General features: G+C 38.5%; 1 protein-coding gene across 1 annotated transcript in view; it reads left to right on the plus strand.

Moving 5' to 3' along the window:
• Window positions 1-772: 772 nt before the first annotated feature.
• Window positions 773-13,804, plus strand: part of LOC101341350 (zinc finger protein 260-like) — a 21,998-nt gene continuing 8,966 nt past the window's right edge. Inside the window, 4 exon segments of the mRNA XM_023738588.1 lie at window positions 773-804; window positions 2,313-2,418; window positions 5,815-5,941; window positions 6,206-6,301. Of these exon segments, the coding sequence (XP_023594356.1) occupies window positions 2,398-2,418; window positions 5,815-5,941; window positions 6,206-6,301 (244 nt within the window). The 5' untranslated portion in view covers window positions 773-804; window positions 2,313-2,397.

The following is a 13,804-nucleotide window of genomic DNA, read 5'->3' on the forward strand; positions in this document are numbered from 1 at the left end:
GTGCTGTTTATCGTGTCACAGCGAAGTTGCTAGAGACATGTTATCAAAAAGTTTTTGGGAAACTACAACCAATTTAGAATAAAAACTTAAAAATAGTTTCCATGTCACAAAGCATGCTGTTGTGTTTTTTAGAGTTTACTGTGAATGTTCTAACTCAGGGCCTGTTTTCTACACACTGTTGACAGGAACTGGATTAACAATCTAGCCTGAGTAGTTTTTGGATAACACTGATTTTGATGAAGATATAGGGTTTCATCTCTCGGAAGATGTCACCTGTAAGATATTTTCCCAAGTGCCAATTAACTATAGCCTAACTGCCAAGTGAACTATGTATTTATAACCTGCTGTCATAATTAGAAAGCACTTTATTCCAAACCTTTGTCTCATTTTATCCTCATAACTACCCTCTTCTCTGTGTAAACCTGAATTTGTTTAACCAACCCTCTGTTGTTTTTATTTTTTTGTTAATTAGGAAGACGGGGATGCAATTATTAATATACTAATAAAAATCAGATTTTATTCATTTAGTGAAAACCCAAGGACAAAGCCACATGGTCATATCAAAGATGTACATATTCAGGTTGTGCTGCCCCTATATGGTCCTTCCTGACCCTTCTCAAAGGTCAAAGGGACATTCTTACACAAGAAGGCGTTTTCTCCAGCTGGCTTGACGAAATTTTTAGACAAGTGAGTGTAGGAGCTAATCAAGTATCTCATGGCACCATTCCTTTTTCCTTCTCCCCAGCTGAATCTTCACAGTTCTCTACAGTCTCTCAAGAGCAGCAGAAAATGAACAAATCTTGGGTGAGTTACTATAACTACTTTGCTTTATAATGGTTTTTATAGATCTTTAAGGGTCCGTGCATTAACACAGCAAAGTAGAAATAGAAATGGATAAGAGTCATTCAGGGAAGACAGAGAAAAGCAGATGACTAACAGAGCAAAGTTGGCATGTGGATCGATGCAGGTCTTCTGATGTTACAGATTTTCCAAGGTGGAGCTGCAAGATTATTTCTGAGCTGTCCGTTAGCCATGGTAGAAAGTCAGACAGACAATAATTGTTTTAAGATTTGCGTTGATAAAAAGAAGGAACCAACTGATTCTTCAGGGGATGTAAATATAATTGAAGGTGAAAAAATATCTTTGTCGATCTTCTAGTAGGTGATTTAGTGAACAACCTTCCAGTAATAACCCTGAATAATGCAGTATGTTGCCTCTACCTGTTCTCCAAAGGAAGTGGAGTGCCATGTGCCAAAGCAGAACTCAGTCAGTACTGTGTCCAGAAGACGAAAACGCAAGGGCTGAATTAAAGACACCTTTCTGAGGAATTGACTGCGCATCTGCAGTGCAGTGAATTGCATAATACGGTCCTTCTAGCCGTAGATTCTGTAACTCCCACCAAATGACTAGATGGGACTATGCGTATAAGGTCCTTGTGGCCCACCAAAGGGATTGGATAGCTTACTAATAATGTAAATAAGGTGCATGGTACCCTTATGGGAGTGAGACCATGCAAGTAAAGTATATGGAACCCCAACGAGGGATTGGTCAGTTTTGCCATCTCAATAGGCTTAAAAGAGAGCCGATTCCAGAGCAGAGAGAAGATCTCATCACCACCAAGAAAGAAGAGCCAGGAGTGGAGCACGTCCTTTGGAACTGGGATCCCTGTGCTGAGAAGCTCCTGGAACCAGGAGACAGAGAGAGAGAGAGAGAGAGAGAGACAGTTGTAACACCAAAGACAGCAAGAAGCTGCAGCAAAGGCAGGAGACTGTGCAGTGGGTTTCCCGACCCACAGAGTAAGAAAGCTGAGCGCCTTCAAGTAGGAGGCTTGCTGGTGCAGTAGGGTGCTTTTGGGCACTTGGTGGAGCTAGGTTTGCCGACCTACGAAGCTAGAGCTCAGTGCCTTCTCCCCGAGGCTTACTGGTGCAGTGTAGTGCCTCTGGGTACTTATTGGCAGAGCTATAAGAGTTTTGTAACACTTACCTGAGCAAGGCATGAGCCAGGCCGAGTGGCCAAGGGCCAATGAGATACTTGCCTGTGGGCATGGCTGAGAAGTGGTTGTCCTAATCAAAGAACTATATTCTGAGCATTCTTGAACCTGAATTATAACCTATTACTTCTCTCATAAACCCCCATAACTGTGAGTATGGTCTCTCCGTTCTGTGTGACCATTGCAGTGAATTATGGAACCCGGTAGAGGAGTAGACAGTGCTGTGGGAGGGACAGATGGTGTCAGAATTGATAAAAAGGGCTGGTGAGAAGAGGTATAGACATACTAGTTTTATTGCTCTCCACTTTATTGCACTTCACAGATAATGCATTTTTTACAAACAAGGTTTGCGGCAACCCTGCATTGAGCAAGTCGGCGCCGTTTTTCCAACAGCATGTGCTCGCTTCATGTCTCTGTGGCACATTGTGGTAATTCTCACAATATTTCAAGCTTTTTCATAATTATATCTGTTACAGTGATTTGTGATCAGTGATCTTTGATGTTACTATTGTAATTGTTTTGGGGTGCCATGAACCATGTTTCTTAAGCTCATCTCTGAATGAAAGATCATACTTCCTAAACAAACAGCTGGGCCACCAAAGAATTCTGTTTCCATTTGTCTTCTCTAAAATGCCACCTCATTTCTCACACACAGCCTGTGCACTCTTTTCATCGTCACTCCTGTAGAGACTTGTGCACTGTTCTTATGCCGAGACTAAACCTGTTCTGAGTGAAAGAAGCCCAGGGCACATTTTCTTCTCTGTCCTTATGCTTCCCTTAATACTGTAGCACTTATTCTCATAGTCATAAAGTCCTAAACTCTTCAGCAGTGTGCATACCCTTGTGAGATCCACTAAGCTTCTTGTGGGTAAGTAAAGTCTCCTTGGAGGGGATAAAATATAGAAGATATTAGGGATTATGAGAAGATGGCTTGCTTATACATGGGAAACATGTAGTGAGAGAAAGAAGTAGCAGATTAATTGACCAATGAATTGAATCAGATCAAGAATTTAACCCATTCACATGTCTTTTTATACTTGGATTTATTCTTTCCACCTTAGTTCATTATTAATTTTGGTATAAAATATTTGTTACATCTTTCAGAACTGTAATATATATTAACATTTTGCCTTACAATCTAGTATGCCCACGTGATCTTTGTACTTGAAGCCTTAGGCGGTGAAGTAAGTCAACAGAGATATAAAACATAGAAAGATTGAAAAGCAACGAATAAAGGTGTCATATTTTAGAGATTACATTGTGTACATAGAAACTTCAAAGTGTTCTACAGGTAATATATGGATTATTTGTATTTAGGAGTATTATTAGACATGTCAGTCTGCATGCTAGGCAGATAATCCGAGAAGCTGGACTGTATGAAGACGAATGTGGCATCAGGATTGCAGGAAGACTCATTAACAGCCTGTGATATGCAGATGACACAGCCTTGTTTGCTGAAAGTGAAGAGGGCTTGAAGCACCGATGAAGATCAAAGACTACATACAGCCTTCACTATCGATTGTACCTCAACATAAAGAAAACAGAAACCCTCACAACTGGACCAGTAAACATCATGATAAATGGAGAAAATATTGAAGTTGTCAAGGATTTAATTTTATTTAGATCTGCAATCAATGCCGATGGAAGCAGCAGTCAGGAAATCAAACGATGTATTGCACTGGGCAGATCTGCTGCAAAAGACCTCTTTTAAGTGTTGAAAAGCAAAGATGTCACTTTGAGGACTAAGGTGCTCCTGCCCCAAGCCATGATATTTTCAATTGCCTCATGCATGCTAAAGCTGGACAATGAATAAGGAAGACCAAACAAGAATTAATACCTTTGAGTTATGGTGTTGGTGAAGAATATTGACTATGCCATGGACTGCTAGAATCAGGAACAATTCTGTCTTGGAAGAAGTACAGCCAGAGTGCTCCTGGAAGCGAGAATAGTGAGAATTTGTCTCACATACTCTGGACATGTAATCAGGAGGGTCTGGTCCCTAGATAAGGACATCATGCTTGGTAAGGTGGAGAGTCAGTGAAAAAGAGGAAGACCTTCAATGAGATGGATTGACACAGTGGCTGCAGCAATGGCCTCAAACATAGCACGATTGTGAGGATGGTGCAGGACCCAGCAGTGACTCGTTCTGTTGCACATGAGTCAGAACCGACTCGACAGCACCTAATAACAACATTAGACATGAGGTCAAAATTAAGAAATAAAATGTATATTTATGTTTTGGCTGCACACAGTGGGGAATGAACTTTTAAGAAGTGATACTATTTACAAAAGCATTGTCAAAATCAGATACCAAGGGATAAGCTTTCTGCTGCTTTCTTATGGCTGCATCCCTTAAGTCAAAGCCTTGAATCATTTTTCCTATTCCATGTGGAGAGTTATTTCCATCATCTTTTCCTCCAGCCATTTCCAGTATTTACACAGTGAGATACACCCAGGACTCTGTGGTTGTCCTTCTGTTGATTGCTCTCCCACTCATTTGCCCACTGCCTACTCTAAATACTAGCTTTTATTGAGTTTGAACTGGGAAGTCTTTCTAGTTCTGGTAGGAATCCTGCTCCTTCAGTCTACTTGTGTTAAGTGTTGGGAAACATGTCCTTATTTTTTCCTGTCTGTTTTTTTTTTTTTTTAACCCCTTCTCTTAGTTACCATGGTTCTACTTTCTCTTGGTTTTCTACTATCATTTAGGAAATTTCCTCTCAGTCTTCAGGTTGTATTGTATTTCAGCCATCCTTTTTAAGGTTGGTGTTCCCACATGGTACTTTAAGATGACTGATTGCCTTTGTTGACTTCAGTCATGACCTAACTTGCTAATGACTACTAAATGCTTGTCTCCATCCTATACCTCCTTTCTGTATTCTAAAATCATATGTCTGCCTGTTCAGGGGACAGTTCTTCCTTTGTATCCCACAGAGCCTTCATTAGCTACATGAATATGATATGCCTCACTCTAACATTTTTTTCTTCTGATCTGTGGCTTAATACATGTCATGAGAAGTTATCTAGCTGCTAGTACAGTTAGAATGTTCAGTTGTACAAGAAATTAGTGAGCAAATTCTGTTGCTGCATCTTGTGTGGGATTAGTTTCCTATTCTTACGTTCATTGCCATTACACTAATGAAGGCATTCATCTGTTACACTTCTATTTTTGATTCCAAATCCTTTTTAAGCTGTTCTTCACCCTTCTAGAGCATTCATTCTAGAATACAAGTCTAGTAATATTTAACATCTTCAGAGCTTACATGTATTCAGTTCCTTGACTCGCCATTATTTACGATGGTGATCTTGAAGATGTGAACACTCTGTATAATACTGGAGTAATCTGTTGGAATATGGAATAAGAGTTGTAGAAAGTCTTATTTACATTTGATATTTTTATTAAAAAGTCTCTAATTCCTAAATATGTATATATAATGATCCATGGTCTAGGTCCCTGAGTGGCACAAGCAGTTTGCTGTTGGCTACTATTCAAAAGGTTGGCTGTTTGAATCCACCCAGTGGTGCCTCAGAAGAAAGACCTGGCAATCTGCTTCTGTAAGATTAACAACCAAGAAAACCCTATGGAATGCAGTTTTACTCTGAAGCCCATGGGGTCACTGTGATTTGGAGTCAACTCAATGACAGCATGCTAGATCTTTTTAACTAATTGAGTAATTCTAAAATATAACCCAGTATTGGGTCCAAAAATGATATGCTTTTTAGCCATTTGTTTTAAGAGTAAACATGATAAGAATTAGATCCAAAATGTATTCTCCATGTTACCTGTGTCTGAACTCTTCAGATTGATAAGAGATGTGCTGTTACAGGCATCAGTGTCATTCAAGGACGTAGCTGTGGAGCTGACCCAGGAGGAGTGGCAGCACATGGGCCCTGCTCAGAGGACCCTGTACAGAGACGTGATGTTGGAGAACTACAGCCACCTCATCTCAGTGGGTGAGCAGACCTCACCATGTGACTCCCTCTAGGGTGCATTTCCTTTTCTTTTCCTTTAAAGTATCAAAACAGGTGAACTCTTTATAGAAGTTAATGTTAATCAGCCATTTGATCTAGGGTCTAAGGTACTGAACCATTTTGAGCAACATTTCTGTTGTCATCTCCCTGTTGAAAAGTTCAAAAGAGCACCTTCATTTACTTTTCCTGGAGCTATCTTTCTCTGCCTTCATTTGGTCTAAACTCTCAGTTTTTCCCCATTTGCAGGGTATTGCATTACCAAACCAGAGGTGATCTTCCAGCTGGAACAAGGAGGAGAGCCCTGGTCCCTAAAGGAAGAATTCCCAAACAATAGCTACCCAGGTAAGTTTCTGAAGAGTGGCAGAAGGAATCCTGGGATAGTTAGACCTTAGGGTTAAACACCTTTAAAAAGTTTTTTCAGGTACTTTTTAAGAAGTCTAATGCTGTTGTGAGTTTAAAAAGGATATAGTCAATAAAATATATAGAGGAGTTGTAACATAGAGGAAGGCATGTAAGCATGATGAAAGTTTTCATCTTTAAAAACTGATGTTTCAAAGATAAATTTTAAATCTGAAAAATCAAGTGATAGTGTTATAAGTATATTTAATAGTCCAAGGATCCAAACTAACACATTATAAAGTCAACACAAATTGTTGTTTTGTTGGAGAAGGGAAAGTAGAGAAGAAACATACCAATTTCATTATTACTTGCAGGAGGCAGTATCTAGATAGTGCCAAAACTAATAGACAATTTCAGGAATTTCAGAAAGTTGTAATTTTAAATGTAATTCCTAGAGCAAGAATAAAATCGTTTTAATTATCACAAGTAAACACACTTACTGAAATACATTTTTTGAAGCTCTACAAACAGTATAATATAAAAATTCACAATTTTCATAAGCATGTCTGGCTGTCAGAAGTATAAATGATTGGATGAAATTGACTGAATTAAATAGAAAGAGATCCCTAAATAATAATTTGGATTGCAGTTGAAGAATTGTGAAGTTGTTAAGTCAGTGAAAACAGTCATGCAGGGTTTCATGATCTCTATCTTTGAGGTTTGAAGTTAGTGGATAAAAGCTTTAAATGACAGGCACTTGAAGCTAATGAGCACAATTTGCATAAGCATTTTGATTATCTACACATCAAATAACGTAGAATTATTGTTTGTAAAACAAAAAATTCTGATATTCTAACAGAAAGTAAAAATTCATTAGAAGTAACCTGTTGCCTTACAGTCGATTCCAACTCGTGGGAGCCCCATGTGTTACAGGTAGAACAGCTCCATAAAGTTTTCTTGGCTGTAATTTTATGGATGCAGGTGGCCAGGCCTTTCTTCTGCAGCAGTTAGTAGTCATGCACAAAGCGTTTGAGCCATTCAGAGAACTTGCATTAGGACTAGTAAATCAAAATATACCTCATCTATTTACATGATACTCAAAAAAAAACCCAAACCCATTACTGTCTAGTTGATTCCAACTCATGCCACCCCATGTTTTACAGAATAGAACTGCTCCATAGGGTTTCCTTATCTATAATCTTAAGGAAGAAGATTGCCAGGCCTGTTTTGCACAGTGTTACTGAGTGGTATGAACTGCTAACCTTTCGGTTTTTCTGTCGAGTGCAAAGCTTTTGCACCACCCAGGGATCTCCAGACCCAAAAAACTGTTGCTGTCGAGTCAATTCTGACTCATAGCAACCCTACAGGACAGAGTAGAACTGCCCCATAGGGTTTCCAAGGCTTTAATTTTTACAGAAGCAGACTGCCAAGGAGCAGTGTGGTGGATTCAAAGTGCTGACCTTTCGGTTAGCAGTCAAGCTCTTTAACCACTCCGTCACCAGGGCTCCTCAGGGACCTCCAAACAAAAAAAAAAACCAAACCTGTTGCCGTCTACTCGATTCCAACTCATAGCGGCCCTGTAAGACAGACTAGAACTGCCCCCAGGGTTTCCAAGGAGCGCCTGGTTGTTTAACACTGCTGACCTTTTGATTTGCAGCCGAACTCTTAATAATTACGCTGCCAGGGTTTCCCAAGGACCTCCAGTGGAGGTTAAAGAAGTACGGTTATCGAGATGATAAATAACATTTATTCTAAAGTGAACCCATACTTGTATGTATGCTAAAAGCAAAGACCAAACTTTTGAAGCCTTCGAGTAACCAAAAGAAAGTGAAAATGTAATAATTGTCTGAAAAGAAAACTCGTTAAGTTCAACAAATCAGAATTATCACGGACAGTATTCTCTGGTCAGAGTTTGACTAATGTAGAAATTGATGGTAAAGTAGATTAATAAAAAACACCTTCCAGGTGAAAATGTAGAAAATTATCACTTTTAAACAATGGATGAAAAAGGATATCAAAGCCAAAATTATAGAATATTTTTAAAATGATGAAAATATTAACCATGTATACTGGAAACATAAGGATATAGCTGAAGTAGTGATCAGAGGTAAATTTGTATTTATATTAATAAAACAATGTCTTTAACCTAAATCACATTGTTAGCATAAACTTTCTGCTGTGGTTCAAGGCCACGGGTATACATAAACAGTTTTATCAAGCAGGATATTCCAAGGGCCTAGAGGTTATTATCTCCCAGGTCTGGTCAAGGGCCAGTCTTTTCTTTGGAATGTGCAGAGTTTGAATACTCCAAGACTGCTGAGTCAAGCCTTCACTACATAACAGTAGAGATACATCTGACTGTGAGAAGGGAGGCAAGAGGCTGGATAGGTAAGGAATATTCAGGTAGATCTTGTGTTATTAATGATCTTAAACTGGTGTTGATGTGGGTGTTCCTTTGGTCACAGACAATCCCCACATTACAAACGTCCAACATGCATATAACCTGTAGTTATGAACCAACCCCTGTAAAGCCTATGATATTAAAAATTCGAGGTACATACAATGGTCCGTAATAACAAATGGGTGTTACTTTGCAGGGCACATCAAAGCATTATTATTACTGTATTATTATGTTAAAGAAAGATATTTTCTGTGTCTGGAAGTGTTTCTTTAATTTTTTTTATGCATACAAAGGTACACTCTATACTAAGACAAACATTTGACTATCGTTAGATATGAACCATACATAACTGTTTTGTCTTACTTACAAATTTGACTTAAAGACAGACTTAGGAATGGAACACGATCATAATCTGGGGACTGCTTGTATTAAGTTTCTTTGTTTTATATAAGAAAACATGGGAGAAGTGGAGAGAGCATAGAAAACTATTTAAAGATATATCCGTTCATATTTTTAAAAAATTTCTTCACATAAAATTGTATAACTCATGTTCCTTCACTTTTTCCTTTCTTTGTTATGAAGTCTTCTCAGACTTGTTTTCTGAACAGTAGATCATTTTCCATTCCTCCTTACACTTGAAATTGTATTCCAAAAACTCCAATAATCTGTCAAACATTTTGATGTCCCCAATGGAGTTGATCGTTTGACCTGTAATCCATATCATCTTGATTTCATGACAAAACCCTGATTTGGGTTCATCCTGCTTCCTTAAGTATGTATCCATATTTAGTTTGTCTTTTTTTTAAAAAAAAAAAAAACTTATGTCTTATCTTTAGTGCCTGGAACAAAACTAGACACTGTTGAATTAATGGGCATAGAGTTGCTCCTAGTGTTCCCTTATTATCCCTGTAAGTCTATTGTGTCTTTAGTTTTGTACGCTCTTGCATTCTTATATTGGTAATTTGTTTCTTTTCTCTTTTTTTCTTGGTCAGTCAGCCTAGGGATTTATTAATTTTTTTATCTTTACAAAGAACTGTTGGGCCTACTATGTATTCTTGCCCTTTCCTTTGGGTCTATGCTTTTTTGTTTGTTTTCTTCTCCCAGCTGATATGGTTTGCCCCAGTACCCTAAAGCAACACTTTTTGTTACTCTTTCCCTTACTATTTAAGGGTTTTGTTCCATAGCATAGTTCAAGGAGATAGTTATTGGTTTTGTTTTGTCAGTGACTGCTATTTCTATCCCCTGGCTTATAAGGGAAGCTTTCTCAGGATTCTCCTTGAATTTCCCTGTGAGTGCCTGGTGACACTGATGTAGGAAAAATTTTGCAAGAGGTTACAAACCTCTAGATCTGCAGCCCCTGAGATCTTCACACTTTCAAAGTGTCCCATACTTGCCTTAATTTATTAAAACCTCAGTTTTCTGGTTGGTTCAAGAAAAGTTGATGATTATGAGGTACCATTTTTTAAGGGTGAAATTCACACTATTTTTAGCTTTCTACCTATTAAAGGTGAAACCAAAAGTGAAATCATTTTAGAATGAAACATAAAATATCTGATATTAAAAGCTCATTAGAGGACTTTAACCATTGATTACACACTGCATAATACAGAATTATTAAACTGAAGAGAGGTCAGTGCAATAGAAACCAGAAGCATAAAGAGGAAATTTAAAGGGAATACATATAATGAATTAAGACTTCATTTGATATGCTAAAAGATTCTATCATGTATATTCTTTTTTTTAATGCTGTAATTTAAATAAAGTTTACATTTCAAGTTAGTCTCCCATACAAAAATTTATACATACATTGTTACGTGACCTTAATTGCTCTCCCCACACTGCGACAGCACACTTCTCCTTTCCACCCCTGATTCTCCATGTCCGTTCAACCAGCTTCTAACCCTCTGTACCTTCCCATCTCACCTCCGGACAGAAGCCGCCCACCTAGTCCCTTGTATCTACTTGAGCTAAGAGGCACATTCCTTACGAGTATCATTTTACGTCCCAAAGTCCAGTCCAATCCATGTCAGAAGAGTTGGCCTCGGAAATTGTATTAGTTCTGAGCTGATAGAGAACCTGGGGGCCATGCTTTCCAGGGTTCCTCTAGTCTCAGTCAGACCATTAAGTCTGGTCTTCTTACTAGAATTGGAGTTCTGCGTCCCACTTTTCTCCTGCTCAATCAGGGACTCTGTTGCATTCCCTGTCAGGGCAGTCATTGGTGGTAGCCGGGCACCATCTAGTTCTTCTGGTCTCAGGCTGATGAAGTCTCTGGGTTATGTGGCCCTTTCTGTCTCTTGAGCTAATACTTTCCTTGTGTCTTTGGTGCTCTTCTTTCTTCTTTACTCCAGGTGGTTGGGACCAATTGATGCATCTTAGATGGCCTCTTGCTAGCTTTTAAGACCCCAGGTGCCACTCACCAAAGTAGGATGCAGAACATTTTCTTAATAAGCTTTGTTATGCCAAATGACCTAGATGTCCCCTTAAAGCACAGTCCCCGGACCCCTACACCTGCTACTCTGTCTCTCAAAGTGTTTGATTGTCTTCAGGAAAATTCTTAGCTTTGGTTTAGTCCAGTTGTGCTGACTTGCCCTGTAGTGTGTGCTGTCCTTCCCTTCACCTAAGTTAATTCTTATCTACAATCTAGTTAGTAAATAACCCTCATCATCCCTCCCCGCCCTCATAACTATCAAAGAATGTTTTCTTCTGTGTTTAAACCTTTTCTTGAGTTCTTATAATATTGGTCTTATACAGTATTTGTCTTTCTGTGACTGACTGAATTCACTCAGCATAATGAGTTCCAGCTTCCTCCATGTTATAAGATGTTTCACGGCTTCATCATTGTTCTTTATTGTTACATAGTATTCCATTGTGGATATACCATAATTTGTTTATCCATTCATCCATTGATGGGCATCTAGGTTGTTTCCATCTTTTTGCTATTGTGAACAGTGCTGCAGTGAATATGGGTGTGCATATAGCTATTCGTGTGATGGCTCTTATTTCTCTAGAATATATATATTCCAAGTAGCAGGATAGCTGGATCGTATGGTACTTGTATTTCTAGCTTTTTAAAGAAGCGCCAAATTGATTTCCAAAGTGGTTGTACTATTTTACATTCCCACCAACAGTGTATAAGTGTTCCAGTCTCTCCATAACCTCTCCAGCATTTGTTAGTTTGTGTTTCTTAGGTTAGTGTTAGCCTTGTTGGGGTGAGATGATATCTCATTGTAGTTTTGATCTGCATTGCTCTAATGGCTATTGATCGTGAGCATTTCTTCATGTGTCTGTTAGCTGCCTGAATATCTTCTTTGGTGAAGTGCCTGTTCCTATCCTTTGCCCATTTTTTTTTATTTAATTAATTTATTTATTTTATTGTATTGTATTTCAGGTGAAGGCTTACAGAACAAATAGTTTCTCCTGAAACTGTAGTACACATGTTGTTTTATGACATTGGTTAACAACCCCACAACCTTTTTTTTTTGGTGAAAATACACATAGCCAAAGATACACCATTTCAAAAATTTCTACATACACAGTTCAGTGACATTGACTATGCTCTTCCAATTGTGCTGTTATTCTCACTTAAGATGAAGGCTTACAGAACAAAATAGTTTCTCATTTAACAGTTACTACAAATGTTGCCCTATGACAATGGTTAACAATCTCACAACACATCAACAATATCCTTACTCAACCTTGTGTTCCTATCACCAGCTTCCTTGTCCCCTTCTGCCTTCTGGCCCTTGTCACTGGCCTTTGCCCATTTTTTAATTGGGTTATGTGTCTTTTGTTGTTGAGGTTTTGCAGTATCTTGTAGATTTTAGAGATTAGATGCTGATCAGATTTCTTGTAGCCAAAAATTTCTTCCCAGTCTGTAGGTTGTCTTTTGACTCTTTTGGGGAGGTCTTTTGATGAGCATAAGTGTTTGACTTTTAGGAGCTCCCATTTATCTAGTCTCTCTTCTGGTGCTTGTGCATTGTTACTTACAGTTCGTATTGTGTTTATGCCATATATTAGGGCTGCTAGCTTTGTCCCTATTTTTTCTTCCATGATCGTCATCGTTTTCAATTTTATATTCAAGTTTTTGATCCATTTTGAGTTAGTTTTTGTGCATGGTGTGAAGTATGTGTCTTGTTTCAGTTTTTTGCAAATGGATATCCAGTTATGCCAGCACCGTTTATTAAATACACTGTCTTCTCCCCAATTAATGGACTTTGGGCCTTTGTCAAATAACAGCTGCTCACAGGTAGATGAGTTTATGTCTGGATTCTCAATTCTGTTCCATTGGTCTATGTATCTGTTGTACCAATACCAGGCTGTTTTGACTACCATGGTGGTCTAATAGGTTATAAAATCAGGTAGTGTGAGGCTTCCCACTTTGTTCTTCTTGAGTAATGCATTATTTATTCGGGGCCTCTTCCCTTTCCATATTAAGTTGGTGACAAGTTTCTCCATCTCATTAAAAAATGCTGGTGGAATTTGAATCAGGACTGCATTGTATCTGTAGATCGCTTTGGATAGAATTGACATTTTCACTATGTTGAGTCTACCTATCCATGAGCAAGGTATGTTTTTCCACTTACGCAGGTCTCTTTTAGTTACTTGCAGTAGTGTCTTTTAGTTTTCATTGTATAGGTCTTTTACGTTTCTGCTTAGATTTATTTGTAAGTATTGTATCTTCTTGGGGGTTATTGTAAATGGTATTGATTTGGTGATTTCCTCTTCGAGGTTCTCTTTGTTGGTGTAAAGGAATCCAACGGATTTTCGTATGTTTAGCTTGTATCCTGAAACCTTGCTGAAATCTTCTATTAATTCTAGTAGTTTTCTTGTGGATTCTTCGGGGTTTTCTGTGTGTAAGATCACATCATTTGCAAACAGAGGTACTTTGACTTCTTCCCTACCGATTTGGATGCCCTTTGTTTCTTTTTCTAGCCTAATTGCTCTGGCTAGGACCTCCAGTACAATGTTGAATAAGAGTGGTTATAGAGGACATCGTTGTCTGGTTCCCGTTTTCAAGGGGAATGCTTTCAAAGTCTCTCCATTTAGGATGATGTTGGCTGTTGGCTTTGTATAAATGCCCTTAATTATACTGAGGAATTTCCCTT

This window comes from Trichechus manatus, unplaced genomic scaffold, assembly GCF_000243295.1.
Source record: "Trichechus manatus latirostris isolate Lorelei unplaced genomic scaffold, TriManLat1.0 scaffold00120, whole genome shotgun sequence".
Classification (NCBI taxonomy): Eukaryota; Metazoa; Chordata; class Mammalia; order Sirenia; family Trichechidae; genus Trichechus; species Trichechus manatus.